Source organism: Pteropus alecto, unplaced genomic scaffold (assembly GCF_000325575.1).
Source record: "Pteropus alecto unplaced genomic scaffold, ASM32557v1 scaffold45, whole genome shotgun sequence".
In the NCBI taxonomy this organism is placed as follows: Eukaryota; Metazoa; Chordata; class Mammalia; order Chiroptera; family Pteropodidae; genus Pteropus; species Pteropus alecto.
The window spans coordinates 31,347,057-31,366,904 of record NW_006442491.1 but is presented as its reverse complement, the minus strand read 5'-3'; the positions used below and the strand labels follow the sequence as shown (position 1 = coordinate 31,366,904).

The window sequence follows — 19,848 nt, the reverse complement described above, 5'->3', positions numbered from 1 at the left end:
AGTTATCTTTGTCATTCCTCTTACCTTAGAGAATGAAAGACTGACTGTAATTTGAATTTTTACTATTTATTATTCAGGAATTCAGTCTTTTATGCTTGTTCAATATCTGTGCTAATGTACATCTTGGAATGTAAGTGTTTGCATATCTGGCTTTGTCTTTTGCATCTGCAGTATGAAAAGATACATTATGAGAAAAAAGGAATTTGCCCTCCTGTTTCTGATCTTAGCCTTGCAGTCACATAATATAATTAAGGTTGAGTTGTCTCTTTATGCCTCATTTTTCTTGACATGCATACCTCAAGCCTCAAATGATACCAAGTTTCTCTTTTCATTTGACTAAAAGAAACATCAGCCACTGTCGTAAATAGGCACCATAGCGTAGCTCGGTTAGGTGGATTGGCCTTTGGATTCAGACAGATCTGGGTTTGAATCCTTGCTTCTAGCTGTGTGACCTTGAGCAGGTTACTACCTTTTTTGAACCCCAGGTTCCTCATCTATAAAATGAGGATAATAATACCTACCAAATAGGTCTATTGTGAATATTCAGTAAGAAGAATATATGTTAAAGTCGAGCACAATGCCTGGCATTTAATAAATACTTAAGAAATGGTAGCTATTATTATTAAGCATTTAAGAATTATGCATTTAAGAAAAACAGGAATTTCCCACTCACACGAAGCTAGTTTTAACATTATTCTAAAGCATAATTTGAAATGTTTCTTTACTTTTAGAAAGCAATTAGTCATTTTCTATAACTGTTCTGTTCCTTCTACAGGATTTTTTTTTGCAGAGCTTAACTTTGGGATTCCCTTCATTAACTATTTTGGTGTTTTTAAAATGTGTACTTTGTCACTTGAATTTTAGTACTTTAGGTAATTTGGCTATGTGTTCAATATAACTGCATTTTTTTTTTTTTTTAACCTACAAGTCGTTCAAAGAGGAAAAATTATTCCCTTCTAGGTGACTGACTGTTTAAAAAGTCAGAGGTCTGGTGGACTTTTAATTCTATCCAAACCAGGATTCTAACCTCACTACCAACCCTCCACACAGAAAGCAGCAGAGTGACAACAGCGTCGGATGGGGAAAGTCTTGGAGAAAGGCAAGACTATTAATGAAATTAACTCTTAATTAAATTTTTTTATTATTATTATTTTTAGCATTTTCCCCTTCAGTGTCTTTCCACGAAAGGATCATGAACATGGCCCAGGGGCTGCACAGCACTGCAGGCTTCTGCTCTTTGACTTCTCAGACTGGCCAAGGTTTTGAGTTCATGCTGTTGGTGATTAGATGAGTAACCTTGTGAACTGCAGCATAAATACAGGAGACACCCCATGTTTCAAAGGGGATGAAAGAGTCTTTAAGTTTTTCTAGTAGAAGCTGTGCACTAAGGGAATCCTGAAGTTAAGACCTACAAGAAAAATAAGTTATGAAGACAAGTCACCTCCATCCCTTTAGGCACCCAACTTAAATGATCCAAACATACTGAAATCAACATTTCTCAAGTAAATTATTTTAAATGAAATAAAGTCATATTCAGTGATAAAATCAGAAAAATAAAAGCTCTAAAGTAGTGAGCCTCAAATTTTGGAGTGCATCAGGATCACTTTGGGAGCTTATTAAAGTTGCACATACTTAGATGTCCTTTGTGTTATTCAGTCAAAAACCCTGGGCGTGTGTATCTTTCCTGGCTTCCTCAGTTATTCTTCAGATGCACACCAAAGTTAACAAACCACTGTGCTGTGATGGGTTATTGTTTTCTTACAGGGTATTCTGTACTGATAATATTAACATAACTTAATTTTAAGCATGGAGTTACCTTAATACTTAAAATGGGGGTAAAAAGGGCTTGCCATTATCAGCATTTGTTGAGAACAAAATTAGGTGTTTTGGATTTTAGAGCCGAGTTCAGAGACATTTTTTAGATCCTTTCTTGCTGTGTATCTGATTTTCTTCTGAAAGTGGAGGCAGCATTTTAGAACCTGGCCAGCATTCCGAAATTTATTCAAGCGTTTGTCCTTTTGGGCTTACATTTTCAGACAAGAGTCCACAAACACATGACAACGTCAAAACAAATATTGTCTTAATTTGCACGATGTACTACTATGTGTCTAAATAAAGTGTGCTAAATTTCTTCCTTGAGAAGTAATTGGAAGACAATTTCTATTTGGTGACTTCCGAATAATCAGTGTCTAATATTTTAATATGTAAGAAAACATTTTAAAAATCTCTGTACTTACCCCCATCTTGCAAAGCATAGTTTTTTTATGGAGTGCTATGCATTGTTAGTCAATGATACACACACACACACACACACACACACAAACACACACACACACATTTGTGTTTATAAAAGCAACAAAAGGGATAAAGAGTTAAATTACCAATATAATGACCAGGTCTTTTAAACCATGACCATAAAAAATGTTCAAGGTCCAAGTGACATATTACAGTGAACGTCAGGTTCCATGAATTGAGAGCTCGCAATTTTCATTTGTAGGTGTTTACAGTCACACACACACACACACACACACACACATATTTGTGTTTATAAAAACAACAAAAGGGATAAAGAGTTAAATTACCAATATAATGACCAGGTCTTTTAAACCATGACCATAAAAAATGTTCAAGGTCCAAGTGACATATTACAGTGAACGTCAGGTTCCATGAATTGAGAGCTCGCAATTTTCATTTGTAGGTGTTTACAGTACAGCTAACACTTGGAGATCAGCAATGGAAAGCTGAAGGAACTAGTATTAAAAAAGCCCAACACACAGCTGCTGCCAAAGCTTTGGAAGGAACAAAATTTCCTAAACCCATAGTCCACCCTTTTCGTAGCGAAGGAAGGAATCCAGGTATTATGCGTGGGCCAAGACAGGTTCCTTTCAAAAGCGTGTCTAGAGGTACCCATGTAGTATGTATGTGAATTCTTTCTTAACTAACTTGATTTTGAAAACACAGATTCTGCACTACCAGTGGCAAATGCATCTCCTTATTCTACAGCAGTGGTTCCCAGCCTGTGGTCCCTCGATTGCTGACCATGACCATCTAGATAGGTGGTCATGGGAAGTGGGTAGCTATCCCAGACGATTTCTAAGATTTCAGAAAAGCTTAATGAAAATGCATTTTTTCCCTTAATAAGGTTGTACAGATTGCCAAAAATGTAGGTTTTAACTATAATCAGTTTGACTCAGTGTGGTAATGTTGATTATAGCATGTTGATCAGAAACCCTGATTGTCAGTTATATGTCTCCTGGTCTTTAAAAAGAATGAGAAAAAGAACTTAAATATTTATTACTTAAATACAAATCAGTAGATAATATCTCTTCAAACAAGGGAATCAGACGAGGAGAATACTAATAAAGAAGAAGAGTACCCCTGACCTGGCGGCCATGGGTAGGTGGCTGTTTTGACAGAGTTACCCTTCAGGTTAAGGGTTAAGTCCCACGCCTTTTGTATCTGAGAAGACCTCGGTCACTCTTTCTTGTTGCTTTTGATTTCTTTGTGGTATTTTGTCTTCAAATTCATTCTCTACTGTAGGTAAATTTTATGGGTCTTAAAGTGATTCAGGTTATACTTTAAATGCAACTATGTGAATTCTGTAAAATAATTCTGATGTTAGGTGGAGAGACATTGGTTACTCATGTGATCCTCTGATTTTGCAAACCCAGAGGTATTCTTATAAATAAATTTGATTTATGCACTAAATTTAGTCAGACCAGTTGTACAAAACCAAGTCATTTTTATTTTCCTTCACCTACTTCCTAAAGAGGCATTTAAAAGTAGATTTTCGTGTGCATTTAAATTGAACTTTGCCATTGCTAGTGTTATTCTGTGTTTGATAGGAAAGTGTTTTTTTAAAATGTGATTGTGCGCTGATACTAATCTTTCCAGGCTGTTTTTCTTTTTAAATGAATTTTAAAGGTTTATGAATTGAATGAACTTTGAGGGAAAAAAATGGAAAATTAAAAATGTGTATTTTCCAAAGTTGATAATACCAAGATAACCCAAGATATACTTGCTCCTGTTGTACGTGGAAACAACTCATTTTCCTAGCGAATATCACTGCAGGTCAGATCTCATCGTAAATATTGAGAATGGAAATACCTGAATATTTTGTGGGTCTCGACATCTCCAGATAGAATTTAATTGCCCTCCTTCTCAGTGATTCTCCACCTGTCTTCGTAGCATACCTGTTGTATTGTAGTTTTTTTTTAACGTGTTTTGAGCTCCTCTGGAGCAAGAGTTGTGTCCCTCAAGCTTAGCACAGTGCTTTGCATCCAGTTAGTAGTTAATAAATGCATTGTTCTATGAAACTGTGTACGGATCTACTTCTCAGTTTAAGCCAATAACCCAGTAAGTCAGTACAACCAAAATTATATCAGTTCAGTATTTCCAAACAGTGGAATGATTTGGACAGTCACCTGAGATTTTTTAATCATGGAAGTTGATATGTATTGGAACTTATTTCTGACAATTGGAATATATGGCTTTCACTGATAACATTTTGTGTTAAATTGTTGCTCCCTCTACGAGCCTTTGCAGTATATTTTGTGCTGTTGACTGTTTTAGTATCTAGAAATCACAGCAAATTCTTGGATTTCCTGAACTGACGCCTAGCAGTGCAGTGCTTAGATCCTTTCATGAAATGCATCATGAATCCAGTTAGTAGAAAGCATACTTTTCTTTTTGGTTTTAGTGACTGTCATTGTCATGTCAGAAAGAAAACCGTTCTTTGTGTTAATTCTGTGTTGCAGACAGCATAACCCCTACTGTAGAACTAAATGCACTGTGCATGAAACTTGGAAAAAAACCAATGTATAAACCCGTTGATCCTTACTCTCGGATGCAGTCCACCTATAACTACAACATGCGAGGAGGTGCTTATCCCCCAAGGTATGTGTGTGTTTTAAATACAGGTGAAAATATATCTGATCTTTTACATTGAATAATGAAATCTAAAGATCGTGGAACACCTGATGATTTGGTCATCTTTGGCCTGCCACATGTCGAAGTCATTCTTCGTTGTGTTGACGTCTTTGGAATGTGTCTTGATGTTCTTTTGTCTCCTGTCGTTGGAAAGGGCCTGAGCACGTTCCTCACCAGCAGTGTGGCTTGTGCTCCCAAGCAGTCTGGTTAAAGATCACCCTTGTAACTTTTTTGTATAACTGAGTCATATTTAAATATGTTTCCCACAACACTATGATTCTCAGCATCTGTAGATTTCCTGATAATTATCTACTGGGTGCTTTTTGACATTTGAACTTACGTGCTTTGTAAATAGTCTTGGCGTACAGGCGCAGTAAAATATTAATTGAAACTCGAAAACGCCATCTGATAAAAATCTCCTTCCCTCAGTCATAAGACATTAGTGGGTAGACTGATGATCAGAATGGAAGTCTTCATTTCCCAGCCCTATTTGGGTCTGGGGCGGGAGGATTGGGGGTGACCAAAGCCATTTTAAAATACAAACTCTGAAATGGAAGAAACTGGCCTCTGCCAGGCTGTAGGCTGTTGGAATTTCCAGAAATGAGGATCTTTTCCAAAAGTCTTTCGTTTAGAAATTCCCAGCCTTTTCTGGAGATACACAAGTGTGAGTCTCATATGAGAAAGTAGAGCAAGTTAAGTTTTCTGTCTCAACTAAAGCCTCTTCCATTTTAGATTTTGTAAATACTGTGTGGTGATTGTAATCCAGAGTAAATTTTGAAATCTCTGAATATACCAATGAGGATCCATCATTGGCAGGCCAACCTGGTGCAGTTAGAACCCATAATGAGGGAAATACCTGGAATTTTCCAGAGAATGTATGGGTGACTTACCAGTCTGAGACTATAATTTTTCTCACCCCCTTTTATTTTTAGGTACTTTTACCCATTTCCAGTACCACCCTTACTTTATCAAGTTGAACTTTCTGTGGGAGGACAGCAATTCAACGGGAAAGGAAAGACGAGACAGGCTGCAAAACACGATGCTGCTGCGAAGGCTTTGAGGATCCTGCAGAATGAGCCTCCGCCTGAGAGGCTGGAGGTGAGGAGAGAGCAGAGTCGAAGCCCCTTGACACGGTGGGCAGAGCGAGAGGGTGGTATGTGAAAGATGTCTTCTCAAGTTGCTTTTTCTAAGAAGATGCACTGATGGTTGTCCATAATTTTTGTTGTTTGATAGTTTACAAGGTTTTATCCTTATAGCTTTCTTGTCTTTTTTCTCCCTTTTTAAAAAAAACTGCTTAGCAAGAAAGTCAGATGCCTTCTTTTTCATTCTATGGTGTAGTTTCAAGTGAACATGTTAGGAAGATTGTGACTCAGTTGAGATGTAAAGAACATGCATGAATGAGTTCTTTAGTGCCAAGATTATGCTTGTCAGAATCTACTGTGATTTATGGTACCAGGTTAGAGAATTTTCTGAACCCATTTTTGACCAGCCACCCTTTATTATATCGGAGTGTCAGTTCTCTATTGCTGCATAATAAACCATCACAAAACGTAGCAGCTTAAACACCTACAGGCATTTATTTTGTTCACGAATCTGCAGTTTAGGCAGGGCTTGGCAGGGAGAGCTTGTCTCTGCTCCACATAGCTCTTTGGATGAGGCAGCTCTGCAGGGGCTGGAGGATCCACTTTCAAGATGGTTCCCTCACACGGCTGGAAAGTCGTTGCCGGCTGTTGGCTGGGAACTAAGCGGGGGGCTAGCCCAGGGGCCCCAGTTCCTCTCTTAGTTAACCTGTGTGAAGACTGCTTATACACCTCACGGGGTGTGCTGGCTGGGTTCCAAGACTGAGCAGCTAGAAGAGGAAATGGAAGCAGCTGCCAGTTTCTTAAGCCTCGGGCCCAGAAATCAGCACCACATTGCTTCCATTTTCTACAGCAGCGGTCCTCAAACTTTTTTGGCACCAGGGACCAATGCTCCTATGAGAATCAAATGCCCGATAATCTGAAGTGGAGCTGAGGTGGTGATGCTGACGCTGGGGAGCGGCTGCAAATACAGATGAAGCTTTGCTCACTCACCAGTTACCTCCTGCTATGCGGCCCGTTCCTAACAGGTCATGGACTGGTACCAGTCTGCAGCCTGGGGGTTTGGGAACCCCTGTTCTATGGGTCAAGCAGGCACAGAGCCCAGATTCAAAAGGAGGAGATATAAATCTCACTTTTTTTAAAATTCAGGTAAAATTCACATAATATAAATTCACTATCTTAATCATTTTAAGCCTACAATTCATTGGCCTTTAATACATTCACATTAGTAAGAACCCCACTTCTGGAAGAGAGGAGTATCGGAATTTGAGGGCCATGTTTTAAAATTACCACAACTGGAAAAGGATTTTAACTCTTTGTGACTAAATAGGAATGTGGGTCTTAGGAAATCAGTGACTCCATGTCATTGAGGGCCAGACCATTAGTGAATATCTCTGATAAGGCACAGTCTTACCGCCAAAGGTCCAGAAGAAACCCGCTAAACAGAAAGGTCGATTTCATGATTCTGTTGAATCACTGTACAAAATGCCACTTGAAAATACCCCTGGGAAGCATTTATTTTTCCTTCTCAAGAAACAAGGTCACAAAGAATAAAAAGATCTTACACACAGCCTTGGTCTAAAAGTGTGTGAGGTTCGTTGTGTTCGGCTGTCCCCCTCTGGGTGCTCCAACTCGGGATGGTGCCCTTTAGCTTTAGGATGCCCTGTAGCTCCAGCTCAGGATGGTCGCACAGGCGGGTTTTAGTTTTGTTTTGTGACAGTGCATTTCCATCTTGCAAATTTTAGCAGACGTTCTATTTCCGAGGACCACTGAGGACCAAATAAAAGAGAATGGACTGTAACTTAGAAGAGGAGAATTTAGTGAACTTAAAAGGATGAGCTTTTCAGTGGTGAGATTTGGTAAAACACTGAGTTGTTGTAATCTGAGTCATTTCGGAGGCTTTTCATTTTTCGGCCTGACTTTGGTGCTAATCTAATTAGAGTCAGATGGAGTAGGTATTTCTCAGTTTCTTTTAGCCAGCAGTTGTTAAAAGATCACTGAACACTGGTATGCGGGCTGTCTGCTTCAGAATCACTTGAGAAATTAAAAATTCCTCGGCCCAACTCAACAGGTTTCTAATACAGTCGGTCAAGGGTAGGTCCCAGGAGTCTGTGTTTTGCTTTTTTTTCTTTTTCAACATGCTCTTGGAGTAATTCTAAAGCATGCTCAGGGTTTGGGAACCACAGGTCCTAAGTATATCAGTGCTTCCCAGGCAGTTCTCTCATCTTAGTCCTCTTTGGAAGTACTCACTAGAGCAGCGTGGTTGGCTCAGGCCACAGACAGAGGCTATAGTAGACATCATCTTCTGGGCTCATCTCATGTTCATAGGTGCTTCGCCAGGAGTAATGTTCACATTTGCCTGTGCCCCTTGCTTCCTGAACTCTTTGCCCCTTTTCTGGCTCTGTATAGTTTGAAGTAGAGACACCACCCTTCAGAAATTGCTCAAAGACTGGCCTTAACAGTGCTTCAGAAATGAGAATCATTAACTAGGATAAAATTTTTTCTTCAGAGTAATAAATGAAACACGTGGCCTTCTGCCTAAACGAGCTGCCCCTGATTTACCAGGCCCTCTGGCAGGTGGGTAGTAAGGGATAAAGAGACATTTTCAGACACTGACTTTAATCACAGTTAATGCATATAAATCATGTAAACTTTAAAATTAAAAAACAAACAAACAAACAAACATGATTTATAAGTTTACCACTTGTAGATAATCACTATAAACATTTTGGTGAATGTCAGCACATATACAGGTAAATACATACACCTACCTATTTCACAAAAATGAGATGGTATTGTACAGAAATCATCTTTTTTCACTGAAGTGCTTATCATGGATATGCTATGCCATTTACTTACAATTCCACGGAGCACTCAGATTCACCATGTATCTAAGCACGTTTTAATGGCTGCGAAGTGTTCCGTTGTGTGTACGTTCCAGTTTTTTCTTTTCAACAGAGGCTTAATTATTTAGGTTGTTTGCAGTTTTTCCAGTTATAAACTAGGTAGTGAAGAACATTGTTGTAGTTAAATCTTGGTGTATGTCCATGACTGCTTTTGTGAGCCACAGTCCTAGAAGTAGAATTGCGTAGTCACGTATGTGGCCAGGTTCCCCACCGGGAAGATGGTTCCATTTCAGACCTTTGTGCCAGTAGGGTGTGTGTGAGCAGCCTGTTTGCCCTTGGCCTACCAGCATTGGAAACTGTCCTTTTAAAACAAATTGTCTTTTCTGCAGTTAACCATTTTAGAGCATGCGATCGTGTGGTGGATCAATTCATCTTCTCTACAACATAGCCAATCAAGGCAGCTATTTCTGTCTACAAGGCAGATAGAGTCTGGTCCCTTGAGGACCGGTATTGGTGCTGCAGAGCTTAGTTGAATGGAGCTGGCGGACCTTAACATTAGTAGTGACATCAGAAAGTGCAGTGAGTGCCAGGATGGAAAAGTGGCAAGTGTTATGAGAGTATGAAGTGTCTAAGAGAAGAGCGATGGTGGTGTGTGTATTCAAAGTTCTCTCTGAGGAAGTCCTTTAAGCTGATGCGCAAAGGAGCAGAGGAAGGACCTACATTCCCAGCCAAAGGAGTACCTTGTGCAAAGGTCCTGAGTTGGGAAAACACTTTTATTTTCAATCTAAGGCTTATACTAATAAAGGATGAGTTATTCAGTGAGCTGTTTGGAGTAAAATGGTTATACATCCAGTATCTGTAAGAGAGAAAAACAGGAACTAGCCTAAATGTCCATTAGTAGGGAAATGGTTAGAGGGGTACATACATCCAGGGAGTACCAGAGTGGTAAATCTGTATGCATGGGCATGAAAGGGGGTCCACAATCTAATGGGGCAGGGGCAGGATTCAGAGCTGTTATTATGTGTATAGTGGGATCCTGGTTGTGTTTAAGTAAACAAAATGCCGTGTGTGTGTGCGTGTGTACTTGCACACGCATAGTTTCTATCTCGAAGGTTATTTCATACTTTAAAAGTAGTTTTCTCTTGGTAGTAGACAATAAACTTTTAAAAAATTATACTGTTTGAAGTTTCTTCCTGGTCTTGAGTCTTTATCTTCACTTGGGCTAGGGACGTATTTAGGTAGGACTGAAATTGGAGGCCTTAATTCTCATGTGATCAGGGCCATTGGGCTCATTTTTCATTTTTGAGCTTTTATTTCAAGCTCTATATGGATTTATAGTGTGTGACTTTAATTCTTTTTTAGAGGTCTCACAAACAACAGAGAAACATGCTTTTTAAAATAGAATATAACGTATTTTATCTTACAGTGATCATGTGGGTGGGTCCTTTGGAACCCTTTGTAAATTTTTACATTATGGAATCTTAATTTTCCTGTGTTTTGAAACATTTTTGCCATTTGTCATGCTATATACTGTTTCAGCACCGTTTATCATATATTCTCCAAATATGTTTAGCAAGGCTAACATAATAAGAAAATAGAAGAATGATGAAATCTCTAGGTGGCTGACACAGTAGTAAAATAATTGTCATTATCACATCATCCTTTAACGTTTTTATTGCATTGCTTAATGTATTGCATTGTCATTTAAGAAAATACAAAAGAAGACTAGAGGCACCATCTTTTTACTCTACTTTTAGCTTTCATTGAACCCAGGTGAGAATTCAGAATTTTCCTTTTTCCATTCGTACTGGTAAAGAGAAGAAAATTGTCGGAGGAAAATTGTCTCATCAGACAAATCAAAAGATGAGTGCAAAGAGACAGATAGTATCACTCTAGACTAATGGTGAGATTGAATGTTTAAAATCTCAGACTGTGAATCTTCAGATGATACCTTAGATAAGTTTTCCCAAATTCAAGAATTGGCAAGTGGATAATATATTTCTGTGGTACGAAAAGGAAATGCGTGTTCTCTTCTGGTCATTCAACAGGAAGGACTGTCACACAATATTTTGTGACACGAACCTGGACCATCCTATTTTCATTTTTTAAAAAAGCATGTGTGACAACATTTTTTCATCCTTTATGATTATTGGCCACCAGAATTTATAAGTTATCACTTATTGTCCATAAAATAAATGGACAAATGCAAAAAGAGGTGTAGATACAAAGGTGATCAGAAGAAAATAGATGCAACAACCATGAAAAAAATCGTTAGATTGATCCTTCTTTGGGGGTTTATAAATCTAAAAATGCAGCATTTTGTTGTTATGGAACAAAGAAGATGGCTGTTCTCTCCAACAAAATTATGAGTCAGGTTCAAAAGTAGTGTGTTTTGCCAATACCAGTACAAGAAGAATCAGAGTCATGACAAGCCAGAACCTATTGGAGATTAACTTGAAATCTGGCATCGTTACAAGTGGGCTGTGCTCCAGGTTCAGGCATGCCAGCTGATGAGCAGTTAGTTGCATTTTAAAAGACCTTGCCCATTTCAGATACGTATGCCGTCCAAACTATAAAGCTAGAATAAAGATTTGGGTTTTCTATTTTAAATTCTTATTGAATCTCTAATGAAATGATTTTTGTTATCATTCTATATATTATTTGTAAAATGACTTGAAATATAGAAAAACAAAAAGGGTCTGTTGGAGCCAGATGGTTAATGGTGATGACTATTTTTTCCTGGCATACTGAGGGTTAAGCATGGTTCAGAGTGTTTTTTTTTTCCCCCCTTAATGTTGCCTAGATTTTATTGCTGAACCATACACTATGGGATTGATGTTAACAGTAATTCCCACTTCATGAAGGTAAGACTAAGGGCCTACTACACTTTCCCCATCTTACTGGGAATGGTATTTGTGGATTTGTTTTGAGTCATTTGCTGCTTCCGCCATTGCAACATTTTGTCCAATCCAGATAATATCAAAATTATTTATGTAAAAGAGCAACATAATCTCACTTCCAAATAAATGTTTATCTTTGTTTCCTGGTTTGCATTTTTATTTTACCAGCTGCTTTGTCCCTATTGAAATTCCTTTGGAAGCAGTGGCTTAGAGCAGTGAATCTCAACTCTGGTTGCTAGTAAAATCACCTGAGGACTTAAAAATATATATAAATATATACAGTAAATAAAATGGATATTCAGGCCCTGCCTGCAAAAACTTGGGTTTGCTTGTCTGGAGTGAGACTCTGCCATCTGTCTTTGTAAAGCTCTCAAGTGATTCTAACGCTGCTGTGGTTGAGAGCCACTGGCTAGAGTTTAGAATTTAGCAGTAAATCATTGTTTTCTCTTAGACTTATGGGAAACCTCAGTGTGTAAAATAGAAAAGTAGCATTTTACTGGTGTTAACTTAAAAGTTTGTATATATAATATTTATTAAGGCAATCAGTTAAAATATGCGAATTTTCACAACACAGAATATATTGTTTTTGTCCATTAGAAAAAATATGGCTGGGAAAGATACAGTCTCATTTTAGAATAGTGGTTAACTCTGCCATGGAAAGGAGAGTGAGAAGGTCTTCATTGTGTTCCTTAAATCAGAAAAACTTTATGTCAGTAGTACTTAATGTTGACATTTGTTAAATCCAGCACAGTTGCCTGTTAACATTATTATCTGTACTTTTATGTATGTTTGAAATAGGTCATAATTAAAAATAAAAGTTAAAACTAGTTGGGCTTATAATGAACAAAAAAATTAAAAATTTTTTTGGGTACATGCATGGTAATTAATGTCTTATATCCGTCTCAGCACCTAGTTTATTCCCACATTTTGTCCTGGTTGCACATAAGGAGAACGTTCTCATTGACACAATTACCTAGCATGAGAGTGGATTGTTTTGTTTTGTTTTGTTTTTGTTTTAGCTCATTTATTTAAAAAAAAAAAAACCGGATACTCTTCAAATAAACAGCTGTCAAAAAACTTGGCTGCGCACAGAAATGAGTTAACCGGTTAGCACAACTGAATGCGTTAGCCGCCCCCTGTGTGTTAGTGTTTGGCGTGAAACACATACTTTTTTGTTGCTTTAAGAAACATTTAAGATAAATATATATATATGTAACATAAAGGTTACCATTTTAACCATTTTTATGGGTGCAGTTCTGTGGTATTAGTACATTCTCGGTGTTGTGCAACTTTCACCACTATCCATTTTCAGAACTTTCTCATCATCTCACATAGAAACTCTGTACCCCAGCCCCGGACCCCTCCCCCTGGTACCGCCTGTTCTGCTACTGTCTGTGCACTGCCCATTGCAGATACTTCAGTAAGTGGATATTTGTCTTTCGTGTTTGGCTTCTTTCCTTTATAATGTTTTCAAGTTTCATCTATGTGGTAGCATGTTTCAGAATTTCATTCCTTTTTAAGGCTGAATAATATTCCCTTGAATGGATATTCCACATTTTGCTTACCCATTCATCCGTTGATAGATGTTGGGTTGTTTTTACCTTTTAGCTATTGTAAACAATGCTGCCAGGAACATTGGTGTACAAGTGTCTGAGTTCTTTCGATTCATTTGAGTGTATATCTAGAAGTGGAATTGCTGAATCATGTCGTAATTCTATATTTAACTTTTTGTGGAACCACCAAGCTATTTTTCACAGAGACTGCATCATTTTACATTTTCACCAGCAACATAAAAGGGTTCCAATTTCTTTCCATCCTCGTCAACACTCGCTATTTTCTATGGCCATTCTTATGGGAGTGAAGTATCTCATTGTGGTTTCGATTTACATTTCCCTAATGGTTAGTGATGTTGAGCGTGGTTTCATGTGCTTGTTGGCTGTTTGTGTATCTTCTTTGGAGACCTGTTTATTCAAATCCTTTCCCCATTTTTGAATTGGGTGGTGGTTGTTGAGTTTAGGAGTTCTTTTTTTATATTCTAGACAGTAATTCTTTACTAGACGTATGATTTTCAAATATTTTCTTCCATTCTGTGGGTTGTCTTTATTCTCTTGATAGTGTCCTTTGGTGCACAACAGTTTTTAATTTTGATGTAGTCCAATTCATCTTTTCTTCACTTTGGTTGCCTGTGCTTTTGATGTTATATCTAAGAAATCATTGTTAAATCCAGTGTCATGAAGCTTTTCCCCGATGTTTTTTTCTAAGAATTTATAATTTTAGCTCTTGTGTTTAGGTCTTTAATCCATTTTGAGTTAATTTTCATAAGTGATGTAATGGTCCAAATTCTTTTTTTTTTTTTTTTTTGCAAGTGAATATTTGGTTTTCCCAGCACCATTTATCGAACATATTTTTTAAGTATTTTGTACAAGTTTAAAATCTATTTAACAGATACATTTCAAACCAAACCTCTGTGGAACTCAAGCCTTATAAGGCACCTTGCTTGAGGATTTCGGCTTTAAGGATTCACTCATAAATAGGCAGGCCCTCTTTCTACTTAGGATTTAAACAATAAGAATAAAGGTGTATTTAGTTTAATAAACCAGAAATGCCATGCATTTAGCTTTGGCCAGGCAGAGGGTGAAGTGAAACCAGATTGGAAAGAAAACATCGTATCATGGGACAGAAGGGATTATAAATAATGTCCGGGATAAATTTACTTATACAAGATTATGTTCTTAATGGCATTCTTTTTTTGGTTTAACTTCGAGTTTTATTTCTTTGAACTACAGATTGAAGTGTAATGGTCCAGTGTAGATATAGGATGTACCTGATAAACGTAAGGAAATGCACAGCAGTTAAAATCCTGGTTGACAGTCCTGTACACCTTGCCCATTCAGCAGTTTCAGCCACTGTGCTGTCAGATAGTTCTAATCTTGGAAATAGGATTTTACAAATTTTTTGAGTAAAGCGTCCCAGTAATATGAGGAAGAGCACACTAGCCGTGTTAGGGGGACGCTTTGCTGTTACTGAGCTTATCTAGTTTCTCCTGTTATCACTGGAGCACAGCGTAGAATCATGTTGTCAGCATGCAGAGAGAAGGTCTCTGTCCCTCTTTAGTTCTAACCCTGGCTGGGGGAATGTAAATGAATCTTGTTACAAAGCCTTTGTTCGGGAGACTTTATGAGTTTCCACCTTGCTTTTTTGCCAGCAGCAATTAAGTATGAGATACATGGCAGTTTCTAGAGATTTTATGTCCAAATGAGAAACCTGCATACTTAGGTGGAGAGACCTATATTTGAACTTGCTGTGTCCCACACGGATCTGTCTGTGTTTTGACTTTTTCCAAAATGCGGCTTGCTGGTCCTCAAGTAGGGCTTCGGAAGTGACTGTTCCTGAGCAGCCATGGCATCTCACCTCAGCACAGTAAGGCCGATTCATACCCAGAGGTTTGCTATGTGTGCATTGTCTGTGGTGGATTTATGAGCTACACTCTGACCCAAGTATGATAGGACATTTTTTTTTTTAACCTTTTAAATTCACTGACACATGGTACACGTGTGGCCTTGTACACTGGTTTAGCGCTCAATTCATCAGTGCCATTAAAGTTTATCATCGCAGCTGGAATGTTGACAGTTATTTAATAAGAGTTAACAACTAAGCAACTATTCTTTCTTTAGGTGAATGGAAGAGAATCAGAAGAAGAAAATCTCAATAAATCTGAAATAAGTCAAGTGTTTGAGATTGCACTTAAACGGAACTTGCCTGTGAATTTTGAGGTAAGCTTATTTTACACATAGAACTCTATTATAAAATGCTGTGGGCATTCTTCATTGGAATTATGTTTTTTCTAGATAACATTAGTAATACATATGTGTGAACTTTTAAATTTAAGATTCAAATTTATATTTAGCAAAGCAATGTTCTCTTTTAGGAGTTACTAACTTAGGGTGGCCATGGGTCCCTAGACGGTCCATGGATGGCCTCAGGAGCTTTGTGAACCTCCCAAAATGGGCCGAAGAATATTGTCGTACGTTCACATCTATATTCTTCTAGAGAAGGTTCATTATTTTCATCAGACTGTCAAAAGTATCTGTTACCCCAAATATTAATCTTCTGAAGTGGTCCCTAAAAATCTTGTCAATAATTTTTAAAAAGACAGGTTTTGTTGTTGTCCAGTGTCTGCCCTGCTCTATTCACCTATTTAATAATTTCACTTGTTATTGGAGACTTTATGGTCTAAAATTAATAATTAATGGTCGTTAGTTGAAAACGGAAAATAAGATACATTTAGTATGCATTTCCTTCAGAGACACAGTGAGTCTAAATAGACTAGGCAGGTAAGGGAGAATTTCAAAATTTTTTTCCAAAACAATCTGACGCATGGCAAATTATATCTTTTGATTTCCATGCTTGATTATGCAAGGTTATGTTTTAATATACAATGCAGATTTGTTTATCAGTTCTTCAGTCTTTCAGAGTTATAAAGAGTATATATTTAGTGTTCCGAAGAGCTTTAAACTCATACATTATTACTTAGGCAAATGTAATTTGTAGTGGGACATCTGCTTAAAAACAATTTAAAGTAGTTCATAAATTTCTTTTTAGCATTATTGCAGTTACAGGTGATTCCCAGATTTCATACCTGACTTTCAGAAAACATATACCTTCTTATATTACGTGCTGGCTCCTGAGTTCAGTCCTTAATCTGTCAGCTGAGTGACAGCGATTTCTGACCTATAGCTTGGTGCTTAACCATCTACCGCGGGGCACAGATAGGGGTGGGGAGTTGCACTTGGAACACAGGGCCACCCTGCATCCTCCCACATCCATCACTGGACCAAGTTTATATTATTCCCCTTTTGGAGTCTAGGGATGGTATCTTCTTACCTGGCCCTTCATTCCTTCCCAGTTTTTCTCCTTCTGTTAGGGGTGTGGTGTGGGGATTGAGGAGTCGATGGAATGGGACCCAACAGAATAACAGAGCTAGTGGTTGGGTGGGAGCTTCACCCCAAGAAGCCCCAAGGTCTCTCTGAGCACCTATTGCAGGAAAAGGAAGAAATTTTCCTTCTCTCCTCCTCCTGAGGGATTATTAGCATGGCATGGGAATGGATTTGCAGACATTGGAGGGAGTGGTACCAAGATTGTGCGAGTCAGAGATGCCTGGCGTCCTGAGTCACCAGGGTTAAAGAGATGACTGCTGGGGCCAGGACCCTGGATCTCTGTGAAGCGTGCTACCCTGCCTGAGAGTCATAGAGCTTTCTGGAACCTCAGGGATTGCCATTTTAGGTTTGGCTCTTTGGGATTTGAGGATCAGATTGCTTCCATCCCACTTCCACTTTTGTGTAGGTTTCAGATTTGCCTTGCAGATTCGTGTGCAGAAATAGGTAACATACAGCAGGAAGTTGTCAGGTAGTCACGTAGAAATTATGGGAGTGCCCTCTGGTGGTATATATCTTTTAAAGTAATCATTTAAAACATTACAGTTTGTTTTCAAACGGTTTGTGGTATTAAGTTTGTTAATGTGAGAACTTACATCAGAGGTTTATATAACTTCAATTAGTAGGTTGAGCAAGGGCTTCCATTTTATCCCCACAGTTCTGTGTCTTGCACTTAGAACATTGCCTGGCAATATATTGGATGCTCAGGAAATAAATATTGTCTAAGTGAAGAGAATAGTTTTCTGTTGTTGTTGTTGTTGTTGTTGTTTTAAATAAGTTTTTGGTAGTAAAATCCATCACATAGGAAGCTGGGTTAGATGTTTGATAGAAGACAGGAGCCATTTATACAGTTCTTTAGAAAAATATATACAACTTGATTTTTTTTTTTTTTTATGAAATACTGAGTTTTAGTTAGAAATATGATGGTGCTGATATAGTCACTGGGAGGCAGTTGTGACTTGTAAACACATACTAGGTCCAACTCCATCTGTAAGTTGGCAGAATCGTGATGTGAGTAGACATTGAAATGCTTGCTGAGGGGCCGGGGCGGAGCTGTGGATTTGAAGTGAGCCATCGGGGTGGCTGCTCTCAATTTTCGTGTCTGATCTGAGGACTTGGAAAGTTCTGTTCATGAGGGAGCATTTCAGAATTGCGGCTGTCAGTGGGGGTTGTGGGGGGGGTGAGGGTGGCCTGGGGCACCTCTCTGAGGTCAGTCTGCAGGCGCCTTTGCAGGTTGGGCCCTTCCCTCAGGGCAGACAAGGCCACTCTCCGAGGTGCTTCTTGTCATTCTGTAGGTCCCCTATTTTACTTTTAAATATTGTCTTCGAATGAGCAGTTTTTAATTTTCAAGCATTCCCATTTTGTTTTCTTTATGTTTGGTGTCCTTTGTGTTCCAGAACTCTTTGCCAGCCTCATAGTATGAATTTTTCTCCTGAAAGCTTTACAGTTTTAGCTTTCACATTTAGTTCAGTGTTCTAGTTCCAGTTAATTTTTGTTTGTGGCTGAGTTCAAGATCTTGGTTTAGTTTTTTCCCATGTGGATATCAAGTTGCTCCAATACTAGTTTTTAAAAAAAGACTTTGGATTTGCTTTGATGTGTTTGCCAAAAAATCAAGAGACTATATGTGTGCAAGTCTGTTTCTGCATTCTGTCTGTTTTATGGATCCGTTTGCTCACCCTTCAGCGATAACATGGTGTCATGGTTGCTGAAACTATATGAGAAGTCTCGAAATCTGGTAGTTTCGGTCTTAGTTCTTTCCAGGGGTGTCTTGGCTAATGTAGTAGGTAGAGTTTGATTTTTTTACTTTCCTTCTGTGTGAGCATGTAATCACTTTGATATCCAGTTAGGTTTCTGTTCATATTCCATTTTAGTGTTTTTCCCTAATTTATTGACTTTTATATTTTTAATATGTAAAACACTAAATGATTCCAAAAGTCAAAACTATACAGAAAGATGACATTTAGAAGTGTCATCTCGTCCCCTCTCTACCCCAATTCCTCTCACCTGCTGTAGAGAACTAATTTTATTGGTTTCTGCTTTATCCTTCCTATGTTTCTTTTGGCAAAAATTATATATAAAAACATGTGACTATTATATGTGTGTGTATATGTATAAATATATGTAAAACCCCCTTTTTAACACAAAAGCTAGGATGCCATATATACTCTTCTGCAGTTTGCTTTTTTTACTTACTGTGTGCTAGAAATCACTCTGAGTGCTCAGAGGTTTTTTCATTCTTTTACAGCTGCACAGCAGCCAATATTTAATAAGGTCAATCTTGGCTGTAGGCTCAGACCAAATATTAAACTTGAACTCTTTGTGCTGCAATTACTTTTGGGCTTTGCTGGGCCAACTTCCTTTCTGCCATTTGCAGTGGATCACTCTACACTCAGGACAGTCCGTGACCCTGGGTAGATGTGAGCCGTTCTGACGGGAGAGTGGGTATGGAAAATGTCTCCCTATTCCATGCCTCGCTACTTCAGACTCATCAGACCCAAGAGCATTAACGAGGTTGAAAAATAAGAAAAAAAAAGCATTCAGTATTAATTACTGTTTCCTTTTACCAACGTTCACACTCCGTTCATGCAGTGGGTTTTGTTTGTAATGCCCCTTCACCTGTTTCACGCGAAGTAGCGTGCTTACCAGTGCGCCCTGCAGCTTGTGATAAGTGTCTGTCATGCTTTCACTCAGTCTTTCCCTCTAAAACAGGTTGCCCGGGAGAGTGGCCCTCCCCACATGAAGAGCTTTCTGACCAAGGTGTCAGTTGGGGAGTTTGTGGGGGAAGGTGAAGGGAAGAGCAAGAAGATTTCAAAGAAAAATGCTGCTATAGCTGTTCTTGAGGAGCTGAAGAAGTTACCGCCCCTGCCTCCAGTTGAGCGGGTGAAGCCCAGGATCAAAAAGAAAACAAAACCCATAGTCAGGGTAAGACCCTTTCTGAATGAACAGGGTGTTTTCATTGCCCACGGATGGTTGGGAGCTTAGAAGGCTGACCGGAGAGAAAGGGGACGGGAGCTGACGCGCACACACCGGGCCCAGGAGACCCTCTACAGGGGGCCATGTGTGTAGTTCCCCTAGGAGCCCCAGGTTGGGTGAGGACACTGAGCTGGGTTCAGTGGGGGCATCCACGGGCGCGCGCACACGTCTGTGGATGAGGGTGTCC

The 19,848-nt window shown here is 38.7% G+C and overlaps 1 protein-coding gene across 10 annotated transcripts in view; it reads left to right on the top strand.

Annotated features, from left to right (window-relative positions):
• STAU1 (staufen double-stranded RNA binding protein 1) overlaps positions 1 to 19,848 on the top strand; it is a 51,666-nt gene that overhangs the window by 23,390 nt on the left and 8,428 nt on the right. For 5 of the 10 annotated variants that reach the window (XM_015597226.2, XM_015597225.2, XM_025039784.1 and 2 more), the window contains 4 exons: positions 4,758 to 4,896; positions 5,862 to 6,027; positions 15,429 to 15,527; positions 19,380 to 19,610. In XM_015597226.2, coding sequence (XP_015452712.1) covers positions 4,796 to 4,896; positions 5,862 to 6,027; positions 15,429 to 15,527; positions 19,380 to 19,610 — 597 coding nt within the window. In that variant the 5' untranslated portion in view covers positions 4,758 to 4,795. Of the gene's footprint in view, positions 1 to 960; positions 1,100 to 2,698; positions 2,856 to 4,047; positions 4,072 to 4,757; positions 4,897 to 5,861; positions 6,028 to 15,428; positions 15,528 to 19,379; positions 19,611 to 19,848 lie in introns of those variants that run through there. The other 5 variants (XM_025039782.1, XM_025039779.1, XM_025039780.1 and 2 more) reach the window with 5 other exon arrangements.